This window comes from Nothoprocta perdicaria, unplaced genomic scaffold (genome assembly GCF_003342845.1).
Source record: "Nothoprocta perdicaria isolate Ctin4 unplaced genomic scaffold, notPer1 scaffold_7, whole genome shotgun sequence".
In the NCBI taxonomy this organism is placed as follows: domain Eukaryota; kingdom Metazoa; phylum Chordata; class Aves; order Tinamiformes; family Tinamidae; genus Nothoprocta; species Nothoprocta perdicaria.
In genome coordinates this window covers 822,497-832,481 of record NW_020455976.1, presented here as the reverse complement: position 1 = coordinate 832,481, position 9,985 = coordinate 822,497, and the positions used below count along the sequence as shown (strand labels likewise).

Below are 9,985 nucleotides of genomic sequence, written 5' to 3'. Positions count from 1 at the left end.
CGCGCCGCCGCGCGCCGCCGCCTTCGACCTGCTCACGCTGGTGCTGAGCTACCGGCGGCTGGAGCTCTACCTGGAGCCGCTGCGGGACGCGGCCCGCGCCGTGCGCGCCCTGCTGCGGTGCGTGCCCCGCGGGGAACGGGGCTGGGCTCGGACCCGGTACTGGGGAACCGGGGCTGGGACCGGGAGGCGGCATCGTGGAAGCGGGACTGGGACCAGGGGGCGGCACCGGGGCTGGGCTCGGGACCAAGGGCGGCATCTGGAACCTGGTTTGGAGCCCTGGGGCTGAGAGTGAAGATGGGAACAGGGACACGGGACTGGAGATGGGGTCCTGGGACCRGGAATTGAGACATGGGACTGGAGATCGGGTCCTGGGGCTGGGAACTGGGTCGCGGGACTGGATCGGGTCCTGGGRYKGGGAACTGGGWCGCRGGACTGGAGATGGGGTCTTGGGGCWGGGAACTGGGACATGGGACTGGAGATTGGGTCCTGGGACCGTTGACAGGGAGGTGGGACTGGAGATGGGGTCTTAGGGCTGGGAACAGGGACACAGGACTGGAGATGGGGTCTTGGGGCTGGGAACTGGGACATGGGACTGGAGATGGGGTCCTGGGACCGGGAACTGGGACGCAGGGCTGGAGATGGGGTCTTGGGGCTGGGAACTGGGATGCGGGACTGGAGATCGTGTCTTGGGGCTGGGAACTGGGATGCGGGACTGGAGATCGTGTCTTGGGGCTGGACACCGGGACCTGGGGCCACCTGTGCCTAACGCCGCGGTCTGCGCAGGTGGCAGCAGCCCCTGTGCTCCCTGCTCGTCTGCCTGGGCCTCAACTTCCTGCTGCTGACGCTGGACCAAGGTGGGCGCCGGGACCCCATCCCGCGGTGCCAGGGCCCCGTCCCGCGGTGCCGGCCCTGCCGCGGGGCTCCGGGCTGACGGGCTGCCCGCCCTTGCAGCCGCCTGGTACTCGGTGCTGGCGCTGCTGGTGCTGGTGCCGGCGCTGCTGGGCTACCTGCAGGAGTGGTGTCGCGCGCGGCCCTCGCCGCCCGAGCTYGTGCGCCGGCGCTTCCACAGCGTCCGCCGGCAGGACCTGCGCAAGGTGCAGCTCTCGCGCCAGGAGGCCGTCGCCCAGGTCAAGGGCTTGTGAGTGTCCCAGTCCCGGGCTCTGCTTCCCGGAGCCAGGGTGCCTTTCCTGTGTGCCGTCCTGGCCGCCACAAAGCGTGTGTGCGGAGGCGGCTYGGGCCCGCTGGAGCTCCTCTCGACTCTGTGCTCTCGCCCGTAGCCTGATCCAGCTGGAGGCCTTCCTGAGTGCCATGTGCTGCAGCTGCGAGGCYGTTTACCGGGTTCTCTACTGGGAGAACCCCACCGTCTCCTCGCAGTGAGTCCCTCCGGGCTGGGTGCCCAGGGTGGGCTCGGAGGCAGGGTGCCGCAGAGCCGCGGTTAATGCGCTCGGTGCGTGGGGAGGGCAGTCAGAGGAGAGGGTGAGGGAGGAAGGGGGTGTGCTTGGCTGGGGTGGGTCACGCTGGGGGCTGCCCCATCCTGACCCTGCTGTCCTGCTGCTGCTTCTCAGGTTCTACGGGGCACTGCTGGGCTCCGTGTGCATCCTCTACCTGCTGCCGCTCTGCTGGGTCCTGGCCATCCTCAACAGCACCCTCTTCCTGGGCAATGCCCAGTTCTACCGTGGTAAGAGCCTGCCCTGGGGGAGCCTGCGGCTCCACGGCAGCCCTCACCACCCCTCTCGGTGCCTGCTCCTGCTCTGTCCAGAGCTGAAGGGTGAGGCCCTTGCTTGTCTGTGGGGCTCAGCTGTGCCCAGAGTGCCCACTCTTCCCAGTCTGGTGCAGGTGGGGGATTCCATCCTGTTCCGAGTGTGCCAGCTGCTCTAGGTGTGATGTTGAAGTCAGTGTGTGCCTGTGGTTGAGGGTGCAGCCTGCCTGAAATCCTGGAGATTGGCTCCAGCAGGCAGCTGTTGTGGGGAGGAACTGGGGAAGGTAAGTGCCAGCCTGCTGCAGCCCTGTCCCCTCTTCTCAGTGATACTGGAGCTGAAAGCCTCGATTGAKCAGCGCCTGGGCACCAAGCCCCTTGAGAGCACCCCAGAACCTGCTGAGCCTCTGCCGGCTGCTGCCCCACCAGACCAGACCCCCACACCCACCAGCACAGAGGTAAGGGGGCAGGATGGGGAGCCGTGGGGTGGGAGGCACAGCCAGACCACAGAGCTGAGCTTGTGGCGATGTCCCGCAGCCCACGAGCTCTTCCCAGCTGCTTGCTCTGCTGACGACCTGTTTGTCCAGCCATGGAGCCCAGCATATTTTGACAAGGGGCTGCCCTGCTAAGCTGGGGATCTGGCTTAGTCCCGCCGTGCATTTGGAGTCAGCTGGGGAGGAGGGGKCTCAGCCCGCTGTCTGGGTCTGATACCCTGATGCTTATCCTGAGATGCAGGCCCTTTTTTGGATGGAGGTGAGGATAGTGTGGGACTAGCTCTGCGAATCTCTTGCAGGACCTCACCCCTGGCAGCGTGGAGGAGGCTGAGGAGGCAGAGCCGGATGAAGAGTTCAAGGATGCTATTGAGGTTTGAACCTGGTGATGGGTTATGCCTCCTGGGTGGCTGTAGTGGAGTTGAGCAGAGCCCTGCAGGGAAGGGACAAGCACGGGGGTGTCCAAGCCCCATGGTGGGGGCTGGGTGGCAGAAGTGACCTGGGTGCCCAGGGAAAGGGGTGCAGGGCTGGGTACCTCTGCAGTCTCCCTGCTTCTCTACTACCTGTCCTCTCTGTCCCATGCTGCGGGAGAAGGAGAACCAGCTGCTGGTCATGGTGAGTACCGCCCTGCCAGGGGGGCAAGAGAGGCATCTCCTCCCAGCTGGAGCTGGCAGCCTCTGCCTGGCTCAGCCGCAGCTCGCGGCAGTGCCAAGTGGAGCATCCTGCTGGATTAGCACATGCTGCTGGCCCAGCCTGCCCTTCAGCCCCCCGGCAGTGCCCCCAGCCACCCCTCCATGCCCAACCAGCCCTCCTCTCTGCAGGAAGATGATGAAAGCTCTCAGTGTTCCTCAGAGTTTGACCTCAGCCTCCCGGACAAYGGTTTCATGAGCAAAAACGAGGTGATTCGCAGCAAGGTGTCGCGGCTGACCGAGCGCCTGCGCAAGCGCTACCCCAGCAACAACTTTGGTAAGGCTGGAGGCGGCTGCTGCTTGGGGAAGCTGAACGGAGCGGGGCCTCTGCTGCCCGTGCTGGGGATGCAGTGACCTGGGAATGGCAGGAGTGGTTTGGAACCTGCCAGGGCCGGGCTGGCACCCCCAGCAAGTCACGTTCCCCGTGCTGGCATGGGGAGTGTGTTGGCAGGCGGGAGGGGGGCAGCCCCATGGTCGGCAGGCAGAGCCTTTACTGCTCCCAGGGTGTCCGGTGCCTCTTGCTCGTCCCAGGCAGTCTCATCTCTCCTCTCTCTCTTCCAGGGAACTGCACGGGTTGCGCAGCCACCTTCTCCGTGCTCAAGAAGAGGGTGAGACTTCARTTTCTCCTGCCCCAGCTGACTGCCTGTGTTGGGACAGAGGTTTTGCACGTCTGGCTTGTCCTAGTTTTCTCCTGTGGCTCTTGTAGCTGKGGTCAGGCCAACATCTGCCCCAGCCTGGCAATGGGTGACCTCAGCTAAGTGCTGGGTGTTGTCACGTGCCCGGTGGTGTCGGGGATGCCTTGGGCTCTGGAGCCTCTGCGTTCTGCACGGGCTGGCGGCAGGTTCCTCTGGGTTGCGTGTCTGCGTGTGCTGCTTCACACGCAGCGCCCRTGCACCGGTCAGCCCAGTTCTGGCACATGGAGCTTTCCAGTGAAAGCAGAGCTTGGTTTGCCTGCAGGCTCATGCTGAAGTGGGAACAAACCCYGTTATTGCCGTGGTGTGTGTCACAGGAGCAGCAAGGGTACCTTGTTTTCTGGTCTGAGCCCTTGGGTGTGGTGCTGGCTGCACGTTCCCCAAGTCTGGAGAGGGATGAGTCTTTGACTATGGGCAGATGGATGCTGCTGCCTTGTTGCTGTCCCCTCACTCTCCAGGTTCATGGCTCCCTGCTCGTCCTCCTGGCTCAGTCTGCTGTGTGTTTGAGACTCCCTAGAGCTGGTGCCCCCCATTGTATTGGATTCATTGTAAGAAGCATTGGATGCAGCGTCCTGGAGCCTGTGGTGCCCGGCCTCCTTGAGCTGGGTACAGGCTGCTGGGAATGCAGCTCCAGTGCCAGGCGGTTTGTCCAGGAGTCTCTGGCCAACTGTCCCTGCTGTTGCCACAGCAGTGGCARCACTGGCCCTGGCGTTTCTCAGGGAGGGCTGGGCAGGTCCATCAGCTCCCCAAGTTGTTCATAGTGACTCACCCCTGTTTCTGTCCACAGAGGAGCTGCAGTAACTGTGGGAACAGCTTCTGCTCCAGGTGTTGCTCCTTTAAAGTCCCCAAGGCTGTGATGGGAGCTACAGGTGAGTGGGAGGCAGGGGACAGAGCCTTCTTGCTCTGACCTGGGTTACCTGCCACCTGGATTTGCTCCTGTCCTGGGGGAGTGGGGACAGGACCTGCCCCGTGCAGCCTGGCCCAGGGTAGAGCAGTGGCGGCTGCTTCTGAAGCAGCTCCAGGCCCTTGCTGGCTGATGTGGTGGGGGAAGGTGGGTGGTCTCTGATGGCTGCTTTTCTTTCCAGCCCCCGAAGCTCAGCGAGAGACAGTTTTCGTGTGTGCTCAGTGCAACCAGGTGCTCATCAARTGACCACAACAATCCCGGCCAGCACGTGGGCTCTTGACTACCCAACCGGGGTCCCGTCCTGCCTCATGGGACAGCGCTGCCCTCCTTGCTGGAGGCCTTGGATGCTTGGCATCGCTTCCAGAGGACACTTGTACGTGTTGCTGCCCTGCTGGCATGGCCGGGATGGCCGGAGCGGCTCTGCTCGCCGCAGAGCGCGTGCCGCCGCAGCCGGCTCCAAGCGGCGCCTCGCCTGCCGCCCTGCTGCCCCCCGAGGCAGGGCGGCCGAGGAGCCGGCCCTCCCGCTTCGGCTCCTGCCTGGGAGCAGGGCAGCCTCAGGGCTCTGTCCCTGCCCTTCYGAGCGCTGTGCAAGGGGACTGTTTTGGGGATCAAGGCGGAGCTCTGTCTGTGTCCCCAGGAGCTGTGTCCTCGGTCCTGGCTCAGCTGGGCTCCGCCTGGCCCCTCCTGTGCTCCTCAGCCTCCTCGTAKCCAGGTCTAGTCTTTCTTCCCCACYGTTTTTGGCTGTAGCAGGGACCCGGAGCTCAGTGACAGGGCTGGGGGGCTGTCACAGGGTGAGCTAGGCTGCTCTATGTACTTAGTGACTGCTGCTTTCTACTACAGATTAATATATAAATGTATATAGAGATCAACCATTACATCTCTTGTCATCACTTAGTGCTTGCCGCCGTGACGGCTGCCCCCTTTCCTGAGTGTCCCAGCACCTCTGTGCCTGTGACTCAGAAGAGACGGTTGCTGTGGCCGCTTGGCATGGGGCGCCGGGTGCCCAAGGAGCAGCCTGCGGTGCTGGGTGCCCTCAGCACAGGGGCAGTGCCCTCCGTCCCGMTGTCCTTCCTTTACGGTTGTTTCTGTTCCCCCTGCTCTGGGGGCTGGGTAGTGCCTGCCTGCACCCCAGGGGTGACCACTCCAGCAGGCTGAGGCTGTGAGCCCCTGTCCCCTTGGCTGTGTGTTAGGAGAGGACTGCGACCCTAAAGCACACGTAGGGTGGAGGAAAGCAATGTCTGCTCCGTCCCCTCTCTCACTGTTGTTTTTGCCTGTCGCAGCCTCGTCTGCCCTGGCCCCGCGGCCCTGCGGAGCAGCCCGTCCTTGGCAGCAGGAGGCCGGGCTGGCCCTGTGCTGCCCGGGGCTGCTCCTTCCCGTGCCCGGCGCGGCGGTGGTCCTGGCAGCTGCCCGCGCTCACAACGCTGACCTTTCGCTGCGCCAACAGCAAAGCTCCCAGCTATCCCAGGAATGTGACCCTGGCCGCTGCCGCCTGGGAACGGCCCCAGGCTGCGGAGCTGCCGCCCCGGCCCGCGGGGGGGCCGGTGCCCTCCAGCTGCCGGGCAGGGTCYGGGGTCTGGGCATCCGCTGGTGCAAGGTGGGGGTCCTGGTGCAGCCCTGAGCCCTGCGGGCTCTGCAGGACAGCCCGGGCGCTGGAAGGGCCCTGGGTGCTGCTGGCCAAGCACTTGGATACCTCAAGGAGGCTGAGAACTCCCTCGCCTCCCTGCAGGAAGCACCTGGGCTGTGAACGAGGTGTCTGTGCATGCAAGGTGCCCTGGGCAGCTGCTCATTCTGCACTGCCGGACGGGCGACAGATGCCCCTGAGCTGGGCAGGGGGATCCCCGGCCCACGGGAGCCTCATAATGGGGCGACACGAGGGACGAGCGCCCCGGCTCCCCGCACCCTGTGCTGCAGGGTGGGAGCTCACACGGCTTCCCGAGGGTGCCGTGGGGATCGGCCACCCCCTGCTCTCGGCTGCGCTGTGGGGCGGCTGTGGGAGCCGCCAATGCCCTTTTGGGGCCTCCAACTTGTGCAGGTGCCCCCCTGTCAGTGTGTGGGGCAGCCCCACGGGGGGGCTGGCAGTGTGTGGGGCGGCCCTGCACAGCCCCCCCGTGCTGCCCCCCGTCTCCTCCGGCAGTGCCAGCTCCTCTGAGAGGCGGCAGTGTGCGGYGGCCAGGCGTGTGTCCGGGCGCCGGGTAAACATCCCGGCAGCTGCCTGGCTCACCCGCCGGGATGTGCCGTGACGCAGCCGGCTCTGGAATGCGCTGGGTAAATAGGGCTGTGTGGGCACGGGGGCAGGCAGTGGGGACGTGCCACCGGTTATGGTGGAGGTGGCCCAGGGAGCCCCCGGTTCCCCCTGGGCTGCCCCAGGCTCTCCAGGAGCGGATGAAGAAGGGGTGATGCCCCAGGCCCGAGGTCAGCACTGGCAGCACCGGGTTCCAGCCGCGGGTCCATCCCGGGCTGCCGCAGGAAGCTGCATCTCTTGCCAAGCACCTGCAGCCCCGGCCGGGGGTCCGGCAGCAGGGCCAGCCCCTTTCCCTGCCGCCGCCTCTGCACCCGCAGCTCCCCGAGGTGACCGGGGCTCACTGGGCAGCTCTTCTCCTTGCAAAGCTGCTGGGTRCCCCGCAGGGCCCGCGGTGCCTGCRGCTGCGGGGACCTTGTGCTGGACACGGACGTGTCGGCCCCGCTGCCCAGGCGCAGGCCCTGGGAGTGGGATCAGGGCTGGGTCCCGGTGCTCTCCTGGCTCCCGCTGCTCAATCCCCAAGTTGGGGACCCCCCTCTGCCCTCCCCAACCCCAGGAAGGGGACCCAAGAACAACAGGGAGCTGGACACGGGTCTTCTCCGAGGCAGAATAATTTACTGCAGTGCGTGGTACTGGGCGCCCGGCGGGGGCTCTGCCGGGGGCTGGGGGCACCGTGGGGCTGCCCTGGACGGCTTTGGGGTGACCCTGCCTTGCTGTGGCCTGTGTGAGCTGTGTGGGGCAGCAGGGGGGGCCCGGGGGCTCCGTGGGTCCGTGCCCTGTGCTGTCCACAGCCATCAGCCCCACAGCACAGCGGGAGCCGGGCTGGCCCCATCCAGAGGCCCTGGGGTGCTGCTCCCCATAGCTGGTTATGGGTTTGGGGTGGGTGGGCACAGCGGGGCAGGAGAGACCCGTCCTGGCTGGAGAGGTTCCTGTGAAGATGGGAGCGTCTGGATGAACTCTGCTTGGGGGGTGGAATGGGATGCTCAGGAAGCTGGAGAGGRAATTGGGGAAGGAAGGATGAGGTCTTGGGCAGCTCCAGGGGTGCTGGGCAGATGCGGCAGGGGAGGGTCCYGGTGCAGAGCAGGGCTCCCGCTGGATCAGGAATGTGGTGGGAGGGCTCTGGGTGCAGCCCAAGCTCCCAGTCACGGGCAGAGGTCTCCAGGGACAGGCAGGGCTCCAGGCGCAGGTCCAGGCTCCCACAAATGCAGCCGGGAATCCCGGGGATGAAGAGCGGAGCTCCCAGGGGTGCAGCTGGGGGTCCTGGGGCACAGAGCAGGGTCGGAGCTCTGGCCCCATTGGCGCGGGCAAGAGTCCTGCGATGGGGCGGGCAGGGCCCTAGCGCTGCCCAGCCCCATAGAGCAGGGGATGGTACAGGGGGCAGGGGTAGGAGAACATGAACTTGAGGGCGAACTTCATCTCCTTGTTGTGCTTCTGCCAGGGGTAGATGGCGAGGAGGAGCAGGCGGCCGCCCGCCTTGCGGCCCATCACCAGGAAGCTGCCGCTGAGGCTGTCGAGCTGCGGGCAGGGGCAGGCGCCCGCGTTCCGCATGTGCAGCACCATCTTCTTGGTGTCCTTGCGCTTGAGCGGGCCCAGCTTCAGCACCTTCTTCTTCTGGGCGGCCACGAGGCGCCGCTCGCCGTTCTCCTCCGTCATCTCCTTGATGCGCATCTTGAGCACTGCGGGGCACACAGAGGGMCGTGGGGCGCTGTGAGGGTGCTGTGGGGTCAGTGCCCGGGGCCTCTGCAGGACGGGGTGCAACCAGCCCCCTGAGGGAGGCTGGGGAGGGGAAGAGGTTGCCACGAGGGCAGAGGAGCCTCCGTGGKCCTCCCTTGTGTTTCTCTGGCTGTCCCACCCGCCTGGGCACACTGGGGCTGGCGGGGAGCCGCAGGGGACGCGGGCACTCACCGAAGTCGCTGGAGCACATCTGCTCCATCATGCCGTCCGCCTTGTGCTCCATCTCGCACTGGGTGCAGATCTTGGGCACTGCGGGGAGAGAGGAGCCGGCGTGGCGGCCGCTGCGCTGCCCAGGGTGGGCACCGGGGACCCCCCGTGCTGGGGAGCTGTGCCCGGCTGGYGCGGAGCCCTTAGCAGGGTGGCGTTCCCATACCTGCCCCGGCCACCTGCCAACCGGGGTGAGCAGCAGCAGGAGCGAAGGCTGCACCTGGGGGAAGGTGCCACCAGCGCCTGCTGCCCTCGCGCTGAGCTGTCACAGGGCACTGCATCCTTAGGGCATTGCATCCCTTAGGGTGCTGCATCCCTTAGGGTGCTGCATCCTTAGGGTACTGCACCTCTTACGGCTCTGCATCCTTTAGAGCACAGCATTTCTTAGGGTGCTGCATCCCTCAGAGTGCTGCATCCCTTGGACACTGCATCCCTAAGGGTGCCACATCCTTAGTGCGCTGAGACCCACACAGGAAYGGGGGCAGCGCAGGCGCAGCGCAGGGCTCCGTGCTCTCCCCTTGCTGCCGGGACGGTCCCTGCCCTGCTCCGCTCTCCCCGCATTCCCGGTCCCCCCGTGTGGGGCTGTAGGGGCTCGCGAGCTGCCTTACCTGGAGGCGGCGTGGCCTGCCTGTTCCCGAACTGCACGGTGATGCAGAGGTCGTGGTCGAAGGGGAACTTGGCGCAGTGCAGCATGTCGGGCCAGGGGAAGCCGTAGGACTCCATGACGGGCGCGCAGGAGTCGCGCACCACCTCGCAGAGCGAGCGGCACGGGTAGATGGGCCGGTCGAGGCAGACGGGCGCAAACAGGGAGCAGAGGAAGAGCTGCGTGTCCGTGTGGCACTGCTTGGCGAGCAGGGGCACCCAGCTGCCCGCCTGCTGCTTCACCTCACCCAGCGACTCGTGCTCCAGCAGGTTGGGCAGCCGCATGCGCTTGTAGCCCACGTCGCGGCAGAGCTGCATGTCGGCCGGGATGTCCACGCACTGCGGCTCGCGGCCGTAGTAGCGCCCGTGGGGCTGGCTCTCGGGCTGCCAGCCGTAGTAGTCGTAGTTCTGCGCGCGGGCCAGCGCCAGTGCCAGCAGCGCCGTGCCCAGCGCCGCCGCCGTGCTGCCGTGCCGCGGCATCGGTGCTGGTGGCGCCGGCCGCCGGCTCTGCCTGCCGACGGGACGGGACGGGACGGGACGGAGAAGGGTGCTCCGCTCGCGCTGCCCCGTGGCCCTAGCGCCTCCCACGCCGCGCTGCGCTTTCAAAGGAGCCCGCAGGCAGCGCCGCAGCCAATCTGCTCCGGCTGCCCGGCCCGGCCCTCCCAGCCCGGGCTGCTCGGCCGGGCCCCGC

At 66.5% G+C, this 9,985-nt stretch overlaps 2 protein-coding genes across 2 annotated transcripts; one reads left to right on the top strand and one right to left on the bottom strand.

Annotated features, from left to right (window-relative positions):
* Position 1: 1 nt before the first annotated feature.
* Positions 2–5,240, top strand: ZFYVE27 (zinc finger FYVE-type containing 27; the record flags this gene model as incomplete). Its single annotated transcript, XM_026050662.1, has 12 exons — positions 2–117; positions 784–854; positions 952–1,138; positions 1,278–1,373; positions 1,566–1,678; positions 2,024–2,154; positions 2,490–2,561; positions 2,782–2,802; positions 3,009–3,153; positions 3,438–3,484; positions 4,356–4,437; positions 4,654–5,240. Coding segments are annotated over 12 exons (1,146 nt in total), but the record flags the coding sequence as incomplete, so codon positions are not given.
* A 2,497-nt stretch (positions 5,241–7,737) lies between these two features.
* SFRP5 (secreted frizzled related protein 5) lies at positions 7,738–9,776 on the bottom strand. Its single transcript, XM_026050718.1, has 3 exons — positions 9,261–9,776; positions 8,617–8,694; positions 7,738–8,387 (listed from the first exon to the last, which is right to left on the bottom strand). The coding sequence occupies exons 1-3, from the start codon at positions 9,772–9,774 to the stop codon at positions 8,047–8,049; spliced, it is 933 nt and encodes a 310-aa protein (XP_025906503.1). The 5' UTR covers positions 9,775–9,776; the 3' UTR covers positions 7,738–8,046.
* Positions 9,777–9,985: the final 209 nt, after the last annotated feature.

What these genes read in the sequence shown, in the direction of transcription:
- SFRP5 (XM_026050718.1), bottom strand. Translation starts at nt 9,774, where the DNA reads ATGCCGCGGCACGGCAGCACGGCGGCGGCGCTGGGCACGGCGCTGCTG. An exon ending in GCAGGCCACGCCGCCTCCAG is followed by an intron (nt 8,695 to 9,260) that starts GTAAGGCAGCTC and finishes CTCTCCCCGCAG; the next exon opens with TGCCCAAGATCTGCACCCAG. An exon ending in GATGTGCTCCAGCGACTTCG is followed by an intron (nt 8,388 to 8,616) that starts GTGAGTGCCCGC and finishes TGTGCCCCGCAG; the next exon opens with TGCTCAAGATGCGCATCAAG.